General features: G+C 35.2%; 1 protein-coding gene across 3 annotated transcripts in view; it reads right to left on the reverse strand.

Annotated features, from left to right (window-relative positions):
• The window catches only part of MYO18B (myosin XVIIIB), a 2352406-nt gene that overhangs the window by 855882 nt on the left and 1478676 nt on the right, over nt 1–17848 (reverse strand). For all 3 annotated transcript variants that reach the window (XM_044068483.1, XM_044068482.1, XM_044068484.1), the window contains one exon: nt 5048–5152. In XM_044068483.1, coding sequence (XP_043924418.1) covers nt 5048–5152 — 105 coding nt within the window. The remainder of the gene's footprint in view (nt 1–5047; nt 5153–17848) is intronic.

A 17848-nucleotide genomic window follows, 5' to 3' on the forward strand; every position in this document is an offset into this window, starting at 1 on the left:
TTCTTAAATTGTCCTTGATCAAGACCTCTATAAACTCACAGATCAAACATTTGTAAAAGCTCATCACTCAAGTCCAAATCCCTCAAAAGGCTGAGGGGAAATGTCCATAGATGAAGTCATTTGGGACCCAATTTACCTTAATACATTCTTTAAGGTAACTATTTTCAAGTTGCAGCTTATGGTATTTGAGAAGATTATTTTTGAATGCACTAAGCTGCTGATCCAAAGAACCACCACAGCCAGTTAATCATTCATTGTCCACCCAAAGGTCCAGACTGCTGTTCAACCAATCCTGCAGAGTGCATCCATCTCACTGTGTACCCTGACTCATACCTGGAAACAAGTTCCCATTAGAAGAATGTATCTCATGTACAGAGAAAATGTCTATGTTTCTATGATGACCATAACATTCTCTGTACTGGTGCAATGGAGTAAATAAAGTTACACACCTCTATAAAAAGCAGCAGGGCCTGGCTATGGATAATGTTGTTTCAAACAGTCCCCGACATATGCTGAGTTATCTGTTGCAGTGAAAGAGTTAAACTGTTGAGTGACGATGTAAATTCAATCAAGGTAGCTGGCTTTAATTCCTCTGCTCAACCAGTGTATTCTGATGACATAGTGGCAATAACAAACTCAAAATATCTAGCCAGAAAAATCCAAAACTTAGAACAATAAAGGAAAACCAAACATAGGAGCCTCCGGGAACCGCTTTTTAATAAAATTGTTAAGCACTTTTGTATATGTAACCAGACTTCTTCAGAACAAAAAAAAAAAACAGGCAAAATAGTCTGGTTTATATACAATTTAAAAAATATCACATGACCATGAATTAATTCACCATCCAATTCATCAATTAACAAAAACAAAATTGAATACATGAATTTAACTTGCCAATACAATCATCTACCCCAATAAATACCTAAAACCATAAACAGCCCTTTACAAATACATTACAGATTTTCACTGTAAGACAGTAGAAATAGATACCATGACATTAAGTCCTGGTGATGTATCAAAGTTGGCTCTAAGTTGCCAGTTGAGCTCCATCTATTCTAGAGCATTATCCTATGCACTCCCCCAACCACCAAGGCCAACCTGGTCACCAATATAAAATTTAAACCTCTGGTCATCATTAGAATTAAAGTGCCTATACAATGCATTACAAATGTATTAATTGATTAACTGGATGGTGAATTAATTCATGGTCATGTGATGTCATTTGTATATAAAGCAAAGTATTGTACCTGCTGTTTTGTTCTGAAGAAGTCTGGTTACCTAGACAAAAGCGCTTAACATTTTTATTAAATAGCGATTCCTGAAGACTCCTAAGTTTGTTTTTCCCTTGTTGTTTTATGTTTTGGATTTTTATGGCAAGTTATTTTTAAAATTTGTCAGTTGGCATGGATATGGTCAAAAGGCCATATTGCCTTGCGAAGAATGATCTACACCTTTTGCCTCTAGGCTTTTGAATACTGGCTAAGGTTCTGTCCACCCCATAGTGCCTTTTTTAGACAATGCCAAATTGACAAACCTACCAACATAGCAAAATCAACTCCACAGAACCTCAAGATGCTACTGCTCAATGCCAGGAATCTTAATAAATAAACTAAACTCCCTCCAAGCCATCCTCTTACTCAAGATTGTAGACATATGTGCAGTTACTGAGACACAGTTTAAAGTGGCAGACAAAACCCCAGCAGTGCAAGGTTTCAATGCCTTCCACACTTTTAGACCAGTAGCTACATAGACAAGGGCTAAATGAGGAGGTGTCTCAATATACATAAATAACAGGCATACCTTGAGGATGGTTCTTCTACATACAGATGCTTTATCAAACTTCAATGCCCAACCATACTGTGAGAACACAGCAGCCTATGCTGAATTGCTCTCAGAAACTCTGTACAACCATGCCAGTGGTAGCACAGAGGCTGCTATACCTGCCAGAAGTAATCTCAGAACTAGCCCCAAATTAAACAGAATATACAACAAAAGAAAAAAAAATATGGCACAAATCATGAAGGGTAATTCCCATAAAGTTAAAAACTCTCTTATCAAAGTAATTACACAATTAAGAGGACTGATTAGGTCAAGTAAAGCCAACGTTCAGGTTAATATATCCTCCCAGATGAAAGATATCCTTTTTTATTGCCAGACCTGGTGAATGTGACATCATTAACCATGAGTTCAGCATATTGCTGTTTGCTGACCATAAGGTTTCTGACATAGCTATAGAGGCACAGGCAAAAGAGAGAACTTCTAAGGACAAATTTATTTCCAACTTTACCCCCTCCCATCCTCAGCCATTCCCAAAATAATATTCTCAAACATAACCCATCCAGCAATAACTAGTAAGTATGTACTGGCTGCACACACTAAAGCCAAAAATACAGCCTCAGTGGGCCCTGATAACATCCCAGGATGCTTTCTGAATATTCTAAAATATGATGTCTCAGAACCCCTGCAGTCATGATTTAACGTTAGTCTTAAAATGTAAAACAGGCTTTGTGCCTCATGAATGGGGGACTGAGATGGTCAACCCCCTTCAAAAGGAACAGCTTCAACAGAAACTACAGACCCATTAGTCTGACTAGTCTTATTTGCAAAACTATAGAAAGAAGTATCATAGTTATTATCAACAAGGACATAGGAGACCACCAGACACTGGATCCATCACAATTTTGCTTTGCCAAAGGAAGGTCATGCTTACTGAATGTGGTGGATGTCTCTGAATAGGTCACTAAGGCAATGGATGAGAGGAAAACTTTGCATACTGCCTACCTAGATCTTGCTATTCCATTTGAATCAACAAAATTACAGAACTAGGTATAAGTCCTTTATTACATGCTGGATAGCTAGCTGCCTCACTGCTAGGACCCAGGTAGTTAGCATCAGTGAGGCCACCTCCACAAAGAGGCCAGTCTCCAGTGGAGTCCCCCCCCCCCAGGCTTTGTGCTAGGCCCACTCCTCTTTGGTATCTACTTCACACATGTCAAAGCTAATGTCAAAAGCCACTGGATAACCAAGTTTGCAGATTATTGTAAATTGGGAGCAGTCATTGAGCCCCCACCCAAGATAAAAACACCCTGCTGGTAGGTTTAATACAGGCAAATGCTTGTTACAAAAGCCATGGCTTAAAACTCAATACCAAGAAGTGCATTATAGTACCTTTTGGGAAGTCTGCCACCTGGGTAACTACATCATTAATAAAACACCTTTAAAAGTTGATTCAGTAGTCATGGATTTGGGAATTCATGTAGATAGTAACCTGGCAATTGACCAACATGTGTCCAAGAAAATCCTTCTGTGTTGTTCAGCTTATAAGCAAAGACTTGTCATCTAGGTCCACAGAGACATCATGTCACTATTCTCAGCCCTCATCAGGCCCATCATAGACTATAATGCCCTCTTCAGTATGTCCCTGACCAGACACATGCAGTAACTGGAATGCCCACAAAGGTAACTTACAAAAAGAATGCAGGTAGTAAACACACTGTTTTATGCTGATCACCTCAAAAACTGTCTCTCTACTCAGTACTATACAAACTTCTGAGTGGTGATCTTTGCCTGGCATACAAGGCATCCCTGGACCCTGCTTCAAAGAATCTTTTGCACACTTGCAAAACAAACAGTATCAGAACTACTAGACTGAAATACCTACATTTTGCTTGTAACATAAATAGGACATGTTGGAAAGACAGATTTGTTTCTCAGAGAATTTCCATTCCCTGGAACAGGCTCCCCATCCATGTGAAGTAAAGTTCCTATTTAAGTGCAACTTGGACCAATAGATGGGTAATTGGAAATTCACCCCTAGTCTGGCTCATATGTATCTGATGGACAGAGGCAGACAGTAAATTGCCCCTTATAAATCAAATATTAATCAAATTTGTGGGTCACGTTCAGGTTACATGGCTATGCTTTTTTAGGGCCCTAGTTGTCATTAGCCGAGTATACACCTATGAACCTATGAACCCATTAATTCCAAATGACTGATTTCATAGCTGCCCTGGCTGCTTTGGTCTGGATAATACACATGCTCAGTGACACAAAGTATATAAGTAGAAATAGTTGGAATCAGGCCCAGAGCTCAAGAATGCAGACTGTTTAAAGTTTATGGCTTTAGCTACGATGTTATCTTTACAACCAAAATTACTGTGGAATAGCATTGAGGCAGAAATTATAGCAGCCATCAAGACACAGACCTTTGCTAGCTGAAGCATACATAAGCATCCCCTGTAGCATAAACCTGTAAGACAGCTATGAAAGATGAGCAGTAAAAGTAGCCAGTGTAATATGCATTTCTCATGAAAAAATCACATTATGGCATTTTGGACTTTTTCAGCAGGATGAAGAAGAGCAGAAAACAGTCATTTATGCAAATACAGTTATGGAAAGAATAGAGCTGCAGATGGACATAAAAAGATAAATATAGACATTGCCAACAATTTTGTCATGTAATTCATTCTTTAGTTGTCTTTCAAAGATACAATATCTCTGGTGGCACCCATTTCTCATACATTACACACTGTGTTTATTTGTGCTAAAGAAATGAAAACACCAGCTTGACACATTAAGTGAGAGAAGATGGGAGCAATTTTAGACATAAAATGTAAATGACCTCCATATCAGGGCATTGCTATATATGTGGACTTGTGACTTTTAGGGGGTATTGATTTAATAAATTCCAACATTTTCCTACCTTTGAAGGGTGAAGGAAACAAGGTGCTCCTTGTGACTGAGTTACATTTGTTGCCCCATTAATCTGATACCAGGGCCAGACAGCCCTTCTATTTATTTATTGTTTTAAGTGATGTGTATATTGGAATCTCTTTTCATGGAGAAAAATCACTATTAATTTTTGAATGTCTTAAATGCAAATTAGAAATGAAAGGAGGTGTAAAGACTACACCAGATAAACATATGGATGTAATTTTCATTCTCATGCCAAAACTTGTGATATTAAGTCTTCAAAGAATGAATAACAAATCCCTTATAGCTATTCAGCAATTTAACTAAAGAACAGGATGAAAAGTATGTTTCTTACTTGTTCACACAGCGTAGCAATCAACCCCTCCAGATCCTGTTTCTCATGTAGAACCAACTGCCTTTCTTCAAACTCTTGTTCTAGCTGCATTTCCAACTGTCGAAGCTGAAAATTGATAAGTGAAATGCATACAGTTATATTTTCTTACAGGAAAAGTCGATATTCATCACTTGCAAAAGTACATCTACAAACCTGTCATTTGATAATATTCAGTGTAATAGTCGACCTACTTTTATTATAAACCTTTACCCTGTGCCAATATTGCATTTTATATTTCACTATATTCTGAGAATCATGTTTGTTTGATGTTAATAATATTTAATAGCATGAACAGTGCATAATTCTAATGTAACAATTGCTCTTCCCTTTTGTTGTGTTGACAGGATAAGATATGTATAATATCTGCAGTTTTATTTACCAGAGATCTGAAAACAACAGCTGATGATAAAAAAGATGGTTAGGTCCCAAAACTATTGTCAGACTTCTTGCTTTATCTAATCATGTGGGACAGATGGCTTCAGTGGACTGAGTAGATCATTAGCTAGGGTATAAACTTGCAGGAACAGTGCCAGCTGTGAACCAGCGGTAATGGTGAAGGGACTTTGTCCTTATCTTTATCATTAGAGTAATGTTCACAAATAACAGAATGGTTGCAAGTCCAATAATGATCATCTTGGAGAAGAATGTGGGCTTTGCCATTATTCATTTACCTTTGAGAACAGGCCGGTGATCAGAACGGGTGTGATAGGATGCCGTACGAGTATTATATCAGTGCTTGTAGAAGCTCATGTGACTGGTTTTCTGGACCTCTGCACGAGATCACTTCATATCAACTGCCACTAGGGGAAAGGGAAACCTAGGTATTAAACTCCTTCCCTTTTCACAGAACTTTGACTTATGAACCTTCTTTTTCATCCTTCATTGTCATACTTTGTTTGTGTCTTTCGGCTTTTTCCCAGTTAGGGATCGCCACAGCAGTACTCCGGTCCGCTAATGATTGGCAGGAGATTTTTACATACTGGCTTGCCGGGCCTAATGCACAATATTCAATGAAGAAACGCCCATTCACGCATGTTGCCACATAGAAGGCGCTCTAACTGAGAATCGAATAGGCAACGTCTAACTGTGAGGCGACAACGTAAGGGTATGAAATAAAAGAGCAGTTGATGGAGATGGAAATGACAACCAGCACATGATTCTAGAAAAAAAATTAAGTAGATCCCAAGTTTAAAAGGCCAGGATACTGTATTGTAACATGACTATACAGCTACAAAAATGGAACTGGATTTACTGCTACTATGTAAGTTTAAATGTCATAGCACATATTTTATCAGTCAGTCAGTAACCTGCTTATTAAAGACTGTTTGGCTTGATATACCTGATAAATGGAGGTTTCTAGATGTTTGCATTGTAACTTGCTCACTGGTTTTAACTCTGGAGAGTTAATTATGAGAGGGAGAGGGACAGAGAGAGACAAGAGACACAGAGAAAGAGAGAGGAAGGGAGGAAGAGATAAGAAGATAGAGTAATGTACAGAGTCTCAAGCTGCATGCGTTTTTAGAGGATGGTGAGGGTAGGAGGTAAATTCCATAATTCAAAATAAATTTACAATAATTCCATTCAGTCACACAGATCCAGAAAATGATCTTAAGGGAAAGTGTTCCTGTATATCTGACAGATTAGCCTAGTTTTGCGCTTCAGAGGTATTTTTATGGCTCAACTGCATTTAGTACGCTATATATTTGCTTTAGTTTTTATACATAAATTGAATTTTATTTATTTAATGTTAGTATATTTATTTATTAATATTTATATTTGTATTATACATTAAATAACTTTATTATTTATGCCTTTGAGAACATGTCTAGGGGGTATTTATACATGGTATATGTTATTAGCAATTATGTGCTTTTTAACATCACTATAGTAACCTAATGATGCACAGCATGTGATCGGATACATTGTATGATGAGCTGGTATTTAAACACCAAGTGTTTTCAGTTGTTTATTAGATCTGAAGAAGCTACATGCAAAAGCGCTTATCTATCTCTGCATCGGTTTTGTTTTATTTTATTCATTAAATCGTTTAGCTTATCCCTGCCGTGGACTGCTGGTGTGCTTTTATAAATTAATTAAACATTCATAATAACTACTGTAAAAAAGAGATTTTCTGCAGTCTTTAATAAATTGCATGAATCCAGCAGACAGTGGTCAAACAAGATCAGTAGAGCTAAAAATATAATAAGCCTGTTACTAAAAGTTATTGCTATTTCAGATATATCATACAACTGTTAATAAAGGGAAAATATTCTCACTTCTTTTAAGTATTAACTGTTTTGTGAATAATGCTTTATTTATTTGCTTACAGGTAGAGCACTGGTTACAATACATTAATTTCTGCCTCAGCCTGGGAAATGTTGCTTTTAGCCAAGACAGGACTGTATAATGCCTGAGTCTGATGTTTGCTAGTGGTCTTTAAAATAAATAGTTTAAGGAACTGAACATGGCAATCCTTTTTATTTTATTTATTTATTAACCAAGATAACACATTAGACAGAATGAACAGGGCCTGTTTAAATTATTTCTCCAGAGTGTCACAGACAGCATACAATGAATCAAAGGCTCAAACTCAAGCGATAATTATGTTAGCAGTTTGTAGCTTAACCAATACATGCCAAACTGCTAGACAATGAAAATGAAGCAATGATTCAAATGTTTATAACATTCGTTTTAATATGTGATTTTTCTTGTGGAATTGAGTTTTCTACTAATAGATCAGTTTCTCAGTTCTGTTTTAAAAAATTTTCCATTGCCGTTTTTAGAACAGCAATGGTTAATTATATTATTGATTAATGACTGTTTTGTGTTTTGGCTTGCGCGCCAAAAAGTTGCATATAAAAGAAGCTTGATTTTTTAAGATATTTACACCTGAAGAAGCGTAGTTCATCTACGTGAAAGCGCTTGTGTTTTTATGGCCGAATAAAAGATTTTCTACATATTTATTTTTCCATGTGGTGACTTCTGTTTGGATCTGATATCAGCTGTTTTTTTACGTTATTCCACGTGGAGTCTTCACTTTATTTGCTGCAGTTAATTTGGTTTTTTGTCTTTTTATTGTGCTGCTGGCAATTTTGACTCATGGAACACACTGACATCGAACTTGATTTTAATCCAGAGACGAGGACCTCTACTTCATCGGCTTGGGATTTTCTCAAGCATTGTACCGAGAATCCTTTATTGACTCTGGAATTGACGAACCAAGTCAATGTTCCCTTACAAACCTCTAACGGTGAGAATATCATTGAGTTTAATAAACTTTCTAGACTGCTTCAAGATGATTTATACCAACTACAGAGATATGCGTGGCAGAGACTACACCTAGAGGCATGTATTCATTTTAAAATCATTCCTAGAGGCATGCGCATTTTTTGTATGCCTTCCTATGGGGATTCTCATCCCTTACTCTTGAGGAAGTGGCAAGATTTGAACATTCAGCTTGGGTTCAGTTACATTAATTTGTTACTTGAATATTTTGCTCCACTTGAAGCTGATCTAAGGAAAAAGATAGATGTGCAATATAAAGTCATTCTGGAAAGTTTTACTACAGATTATTTTGTTAAGAGACTTGACAATGTTTGGACTCCGGTTCACTCTTTTAGTGAACGTCTGAAATTAGTGAAACAGAGAAAAATCATAAGGGATGCAAATGATTTTGCTACAGGTCAAGTTTTTCTTTGGCCTAGAAATGGGAATTCTAATGTACAAGATGCATCCAGAACTAATACATCTGACAATATCTCTAGTTTAGAACTTCCAGTTAATGTACCTACGAACACTGCCTCTTATGATGTTCCATCGCCTATACCTACAACCAGTGTTCTAAAAAATAACGTACTGGTATCCAGCAATCATTCTTTGCATTCTTTAAATGACCAGAAAGAAATGAACTGTTCTTGTGACACACCCCCGCCAAATCAGCAAGCGGCATCAGCCTTTCTTTTAGCAGGTGCTAAACCTAAGGACTCAGCCCCTGCTACTAACACTTTTTTACCGTTTCCTGTGAAGCAACAGTTAGGATGGAGAGGTCGATCTCACAGCAGAGGGCCAAGAAAAAGAAAAGGATCCGGAGAAAGGTATACTGCAACAAGGAAACAAAGAAACTGAATTCTTTAGTATATAACACTTCTAAATATGTGTTATCTGAATCAGACCTCTCCCTCTTGGAAAAAGGTCTCAACTTTATACCTTCACAGACAAGTGTTCTTAATGATGTCCTTGTGGACTTAAGACTATTTTGCCGTAATGTTTCTCTTAAGATTCTGTTCAAGAACAATAGTGTGTTAAACACGAATGAATTGAAGAATTTTTTTAGAGTTAAAAGCAGTTTTGTACCACATATGCCACACAATGTTGAGAGTTTTCTAAAAATGTGTGAGGCCGATTTTTATGAATGGTTTGCTCTCCATAAGAAAAGATGCTGCTTTTTTAACATGACCAAAGCAGAACAAGATTCTTTATATGCTTTAAAGAATAATACAGACATCATTATTAAGCCAGCTGATAAGGGGGGAGCGATAGTCATTATGAATTCTACAGATTACAACCTCACTATGACTAACCTTTTGTCAGATGACACTGTATATGAAAAGATCACCCCGATAGTCTACTAGAGAATTATTAAAACTGTACATTCTGACCTCTATGATCTTTTGATGGGGCGTCAGATTAGATGTGAGCTCTATGAATATCTTTTAATAGAATTTCCTACTACCCCCATAATTAAAGGCCTACCTAAGATTCATAAAGGCCTTAGACCTATACCGATGAGACCTATAGTCTCTAGTGACAACTGGGTAACTTGTACCATTTCTTCTTTCATAGAGAGCCTCCTCAGACCTTTAGTAGACTGTATCCCCAACATCCTTAGAGACTCTTATCAATTGATAGACTCTTTGAAAGATCTAGAGTTTAATAGAAAGGAGACACCATTATTATTAGTTACTATGGATGTTAAAAACCTCTTTACCTGCATTCCGAATGACCTGGGGCTTCAAGCCATCAATGAAGTTTTAGTTAGTTTATCTGACTATAGTAACAACAGACACATTTTAATTAATTGTCTTTTAGAATTAAAACTCAATAACAATGTTTTCCTATACCAGAACCAACTTTATTTGCAGAAATGGGGGGTTGCTATGGGCACCCCCTGTGCAAATAGTTATGCCAATCGTGTGGTCTATAACTGGGAACAGGAACATTTGTTTAAACATGAAGATTTTAAAAGAATTAGGGTCTATAAGAGGTTTGTGGATGATGTCTTCTTTGTTTGGGAAGGCACTGAGATTGAATGTATTAGGTTCATTAATGAACTGGAAACCACTTCCCCATTTTTGAGATTTACAGTGGAAACATCTCATAATTTGGTACACTTTCTGGATTTACAGTTAGAGTGTCAAGGAGATAAGATTGTTACATCGCTACACAGGAAACCTATGTGGAGAAATTCATTGCTTCACTTTGGTAGTATGCATCCTAGGTTCACCTTTAAAGGAATAATATCTAGTCAATTACATCGAATATTTAAAATATGTAAACACAGCAAAACCTTGGAAAGAGAAATCAACACACTTGAAACTTTATTTAGAGACAGGGGTTATTCCATTAGGCTGTTTGCAGAATGCAAACATGAGGTTCTCAACAAGTTAGCTGAAAATGACGGTACAGATGTCATTGGATATAGGACTGGTTTCAAGCAATGTTTTAAGTCCAATGATAGGTTTACGGATAAATTGAGTTATGTTACCAAATTCACGAGTGATAGTTTTAATTTAAATAAGATTATATCCAGGAATTGGAATGTTCTGATTACAGATTCTTTTACCAAAACCATAGTGGGTGAATACCCCAGGTTTAGCTATAGAACCTCGAATAATTTAAAAGAACTTCTATGCTCAGATAGTATTAGATCATGCATTAAAGAAGATAGTGATAAGTTTGGCACTTTTCCTTGTGGTAGCTGCTCTATGTGTCCTTACATATCTAAACACATCAGTTTTTTACATCCAGAAGGCTTTTATAGCTTTATTCCCAGATTTTTCAGTGATTGTAACAGCAGTAATTTGGTTTACTTGGCCACATGTGACTACTGTGACGCCTTTTATGTAGGGTTAACCAAAAGGCGGCTTCGTGATAGGGTATATAACCATTGTTATGATATTAGAAAGGGACACGAATGTAATGCCTTAGCCAAACATGTTATTCAACATAATACTCATAAGTTTAGCTTTAAAGTTTTAGAGAAGATACCTTTGAACCCAAGAGAAGGAGATAACAATAATCAACTAGCCATCAGGGAATTGAAATGGATTTTGACTTTGAAAGCCCATATATATCCAGGGATTAATCAATTTGTATCAGTTAAGCCCATTTTGAATAATAGAAAGAAATACTAATATTGTGATAGGCTTTTTGTTTGTAATCTACCGATAAATCTATGATAACATCTGATTATAATCAATAAATAAATATTTAGATTAACTCATAGTTGTATTTACACATGGATTTAATTTATTAAAATCAGATTTCATTTATATCCCTCATAGGTGTTCAACATATTTATATACTCTCAATATTTTTCATTGTTCGATTATTGCTAGGTTCTATAAGTTGCATGATTTCTACAATAATTAATTGTATTTTAGTTAAATTATGATTTTACTATTTATAAATATTTATAGTTAATACTCTTATTTTTATGTAAGAGAGTTTTGATTGTCATGACTTTTATCCAGTTTATGTAGCGTTTGACTTCTGAAACTGACATCATAATTATTATAACAACTAGAGACAGTCTCATGATTTACACTTTATAACTGTGTTTGGTATCTACACACACACCGTGTTATTGTTTTACTGTTTTGCGATGGGTTATCGCTACTGGATTATGTTCAATTTACTACCATGTGGTATAACTGCAGTAACAAAAGGCGTCCTTTTCTGAAAGACGTCCCATATCGTTTGATCTACCATAAATTTCTTAACAGCTTAAGTTAGTGTAATTCAGTTGAAAGTCTGTTAAACCTTGTATACATTACAGTCTAAGTATACAGAATTTGTATATATTTTTTATTTCATGTTGTAAGGTTTTTTACTGAATATCGGCATCTTATGGTTTAGCTTCGGATCAACTTGGACACTAAGGTTATATCCTTTAGAACTTGTGAGACATTTTTCTGTTTTTCTGTTTTCTGTCTCCATGGTTTCCTGAACTGTTCTCTATACACCTTTGACAGTTCATTAGTCGCTGATTGTTTTTATCATGAAGATCCAGTATATTCAGGCTTTAAAATGGGAAGCCCTACATTGTAATTTTAATTTACTGACTGACTGACTTTAAATTCTGGGCTTTAACCAGCATATATAATTTGTATATTTGCATTTATAGCTGTGCCAATTTTGTTAGGCTTCATTTGTTTTAGCATTGAAGCGGACATCAGTTGGCTGACGTTACAGCAGTTGCATCATTTAGAGAGTCTGCTATTTTTTATGTCAGCACATTGAGATTTAATAATGTTCTTAAATTTATATATGTTTTCAGCGCTTTTTGTGTAGTTCCGCTTTGAAGCAATGATTCAAATGTTTATAACATTCATTTTAATATGTGATTTTTCTTGAAGAATTGAGTTTTTTACTAATAGACCAGTTTCTCAGTTCTGTTTTAAAAATTTTCCATTGCCGTTTTTAGAACAGCAATGGTTAATTATATCATTGATTAATGACTGTTTTGTGTTTTGGCTTGCGTGCCAAAAAGTTGCATATAAAAGAAGCTTGATTTTTTAAGATATTTACACCTGAAGAAGCGTAGTTCATCTACGTGAAAGTGCTTGTGTTTTTATGGCCGAATAAAAGATTTTCTACATATTTATTTGTCCATGTGGTGACTTCTGTTTGGATCTGATATCAGCTGTATTTCAGATATATCATACAACTGTTAATAAAGGGAAAATATTCTCACTTCTTTTAAGTATTAACTGTTTTGTGAATAATGCTTTATTTATTTGCTTACAGGTAGAGCACTGGTTACAATACATTAATTTCTGCCTCAGCCTGGGAAATGTTGCTTTTAGCCAAGACAGGACTGTATAATGCCTGAGTCTGATGTTTGCTAGTGGTCTTTAAAATAAATAGTTTAAGGAACTGAACATGGCAATCCTTTTTATTTTATTTATTTATTAACCAAGATAACACATTAGACAGAATGAACAGGGCCTGTTTAAATTATTTCTCCAGAGTGTCACAGACAGCATACAATGAATCAAAGGCTCAAACTCAAGCGATAATTATGTTAGCAGTTTGTAGCTTAACCAATACATGCCAAACTGCTAGACAATGAAAATATGTACATTATAGTGTTAGTCTTGGTACTAATGTTATGAACCTACAGGGCCATACTCTGCTGCTTTCTTGTTAATCCTTTGCTCCTGAACTGTCCATAGTCACAGAAATACAAAATATTCATATGACCTGTGTGTGTGTGTGTGTGTGTGTGTGTGTGTGTGTGTGTGTGTGTGTGTGTGTGTGTGTGTGTGTGTGTATCTGTGTGTGTTTGCTTCTGTATGAGCATGAATGTGTGTAAAATGATGAATATATATATATATATATATATATATATATATATATATATATATATATATATATATATATATATATATTGTTCTATATATATCCATATATCTCTATCTATATATCTGTCTATATCTTCCCTAAACATTTAATAACACAGAAGTACCCATGTTTTATACTACTTATTTGCTTATCAAAAGAAAATTATGCATACATTAAAATATGGGTCATCTAAACAAAGATATAGGTAATGCAAATGTATATCGTTGCTAGTATTTTTATAAAATCCCCTGCAGTGCAATGATCATATGATCACATTATATGAACACTAGTAGCCTCTAAACAGTTGATGATTACTTTGAATACAGACATTTTGGTTTAGCAGTGTAAAAAGAGACACAAATACATTTAGAATGAGATATAATATGAGCATATCCAGAAGCTCTAAGTGAAGTGTTTTTCCAGGCCAAAGGGCTGGATAATCAGCTAAGATGGAGCCAGATTAACATCTTAGTCTAAGTTTTGAATCCGAGTAACTTGCAATGCGGTATAAGAAATAGTATCTTACCAGAAATTCTGATTTTTTTGTATTCTCTAGAGTCTGTGCATCTGCATATCTTAGAGTTGTTAAACAACCTGAGAGATTTATGACTGTTTTTTAAACACCTTTATTAAATTATCACTTGTGACATAGACAGACTTACATTTATATAAAAGTAATCAAACCATATTAATATTTTCAAATTTACAACCATTATACACCATATATAAATCCTATAATCTAGGCAACATTACATAAATGATTCAATTCCTGCCTTCTCTTAAACCTATTCCTCCTCCAAAACATTTTTCTACATTTACTATTCCCACATATTCCATTTTTTCTATGTAATTTACTCCTACATTTTTTAAAGATCCCACCTCATATTCTTTTATCTCTGTTACAATATTTACTACTTCAACTATAGTTGGCTTAAAAGTTGATTTTGTAGAAACTGCTTTTTTGTCAGTCACCACAATTAAACTTAGCAAGACCTTGCTGTGTCTATGGAATTCAGATCCTGTATTCTAGCTCAAAAGAAAATCCTTAGTTATACTCATTTGCCCACCTAATATTGCTGACAGAGTTCACTGGAGGGAATTTTGAACATTTGTCAACTCATTACATTCCAAGAACATATTTTCCTAGTTACATTTGTCTTCCGCATCACACCTCCATTTGCCATCTACCTAAGGAAAATTCTTCGGAGTCTGCTTGTGGTATAAATGTATCTATGCAAACACTTCTAGGCAAAAATCCTAAATCTTCTAGACTTTGTTGCAGATTTGGGAGCCATACATATGTCTTCTCATTGTTTCTTTGTGAACTGCATATCTAATCTCTTCCCAATCTTTTCTGACCTCTTCTGTGTTTTTACTTTTTCCTATAGTTATTTTGCAGTATTTTATATGCCCTACTAATTACTCCTTTTTAATTGGAGTTTCTGTTCTACATTCAATTAAAAACTCAGACAGTGCAGGGTGTTCATTTTGGATTCCCCTATCTTTTCTCTTTGTCTCTGCTCTGATAGTAATCCTTAATAGGGAAGACAATCACTAGCCTGGAATCCAAACTTCTTCTTGGACTCTTCCCATTCTATTACCTTTTCTTCTCTAATTATTTGCTCCCAATATCTTGATTTCTTTGCCAGCTTCCCCCAGTCTGCTCTTGTCTATTCTCTGTCACCCTAATTTCAGTCATCCCTATCAACAGAATCTCCTTTTTCCATCCCCGTGTTGGATCAGTACTTAATATACTTTGTGCTGCTTTATGAATATAATATTACTTTTTTTAATTTCTCCAAGTCTTTTGGGTTTCTAATGTTATGACAGGAATGGACCCCATTCCTAAGTCAAAGTATGATTAAAGTTCATGAAATTAATATTGTTTCAATCTCTGATGTTGGCCAAAAGTGCTCTTTATAGCACCCACAATGTGCCCAATTAATGACTCCTTCTGCAATTCGGGTGAAGTTACCTGTAATTGTGATGTTTTTCATATTCTCTTGATTCTCTGCATCTACATTGAAGTAGTGAGTATTGTATCAGAGATAAAAGAGCAAGAGGTGGGATCTTTAGAAAATATTCTGAATGACTATTGTAATTATCCATAAGGAACTGTGTCCAAAATCCGATTCTTCCATTATGTCTTGAATTACTCCCCTGTATCATCATCCATTTTGACTCTGAACTATAGCTTTCTGCTAGTGTTATTTATAAGAGCCTTAACTGTGTACCTCTAAAATATCCCTTCAAATCCTAAATCTTCTTGCTCTGGGTGGAAGATCCACTTATCCCACTTGACTCTTGCCCTTACACCACTTCCCCCACTCAAATAAAATATTTCAGCTCTTTACTAAGTATTGTCCAGAACTTCTCCTGTGGTTGATAAAAAATATGTCTGACCTAAAACTAAAGGGAAAAAACATGTTTACTGCTTGTATCTTGCTATCCATATTTATTGGTTTCCATTTTCTCAGTTTCTGTATTACTTTTTGTTTAGACTCTTCCCATATATCCTTAACTGCCATAACCAAATGCTTTTTAATCCATACTCCTAAATACTCTATTTTATCATATCCCCATAAATATGAGTATTACTAGACCAATTCATGTGTAGGTACATAGTTTATACCTATAGCTTTTGCTTTATCTTCATTAATTTTATACCCCCCAAAAAACAAAACTGATTTAGAATATTCCAGTAATCTAAGATATCTGTTTCTGGTTACATCAGGTGAAAAATAATATCATCTGCAGATAAAGCCAACTTCTCTTAAACATCATACCAATTATACCCTTACATTTCTGTATCAATTATTTTCTTTGCCAGTGATTCTAAATATAATGCAAATAATAAAGGGGAAAGAGGATACTCCTGCCTGGTTCCTCTGTTCAAGCATAACTTATCAGAGAAGAACCCTCCAACTTTGCATTCTGCCTTTAATCTCTCATATATGTTCTAATGAAACATATTACTGTGTTAGGAAATACAAATGCTTTCATTGCCCTACTAATAAAAGCCCAGTTTACTATAAACACTTTTTCTGCAACAAGACTCACCCAAAACAACAACATTTTCTTATATTCTGCTTCCCTCTGGGATCATCATTGTTCCATTAATGTTGCCAAATGCTCACATCATCAACATTGAAATATATGTCACATTTTGCAAGATTTTTTTATTTAAACCCCCCCCCCAAAAAAAAAAACTCAACTACAAACTCAGAACACTCCAGAACCTATTAACTTAATACAATCATCTTCAAATAATAAAGTTTAACCCTCCTAATAGGAATAGTTGTGCCAAACAGACAGCTCCTAGCACAGTCCATAGTTAACCTGAAAATAAGGTTATCCACGCTAAGATGCATATATACTGGGTGTGCTTCTACTTAACTAGTGTCTATTCTTTTTTATCTTTATTCCCCCTCACAAGATGTAAAACCTACTTGCATGCTTTCTGAAATCATAAACTTTTAACGTTGAAGAAATCAATGTTCTGTCTTTTATTGTTCTGCTATCAGCTTGCCCCCATGGAAAAGAGAAAAAAGAAAAAGTGTATTTCTCTGTTGCAGCCTGAAAGATAAGCTGAAAAATTTATTGCTAAAGGAAAGCATTTTGTTATATTCAGTGTTCTCATATTTACTTGTTCCACTTAAAATTTGTTATTGGAATACGCCAAGGATTTTAATCCAGACATCCACATATGCAAAAATAAAAGGAAAACATATCAGTTCTACATGTACTTTTACAACCCAACTCCCACCTCAACAACCCAAGATTACAGCCTATAAACTTAAACATGCTGCTGTCTAGCTTTTCTTCTCTGTTTGCACTGTAATGCCTACATTTTTTACAACCAAAAAGAAGAAAGAGAACAGGAAGAAAAATAATGCATCTGTTTAATAACTTTATCACATACAAGAACAACTAAAATACTTTATTGTAAAATGTGTAATTTATATTGTTAAAAGTTTCTTAGAAATACTGTTAAGAAAAAAATTGCTTTAGTTATAGTTACCTTTTTCCTTCCTACTTCCCTCCCCCCAGAATCCTTCCAAATATTAATTACATGAAGTTTGGCAAATGCCTTTCAGTTCCTCATAACAAAGTCAACAAAACTCCACTATTTGCACT

The sequence above is a fragment of the Protopterus annectens genome, chromosome 4.part0 (assembly GCF_019279795.1).
Source record: "Protopterus annectens isolate FY-2018-M chromosome 4.part0, PAN1.0, whole genome shotgun sequence".
Classification (NCBI taxonomy): Eukaryota; Metazoa; Chordata; order Ceratodontiformes; family Protopteridae; genus Protopterus; species Protopterus annectens.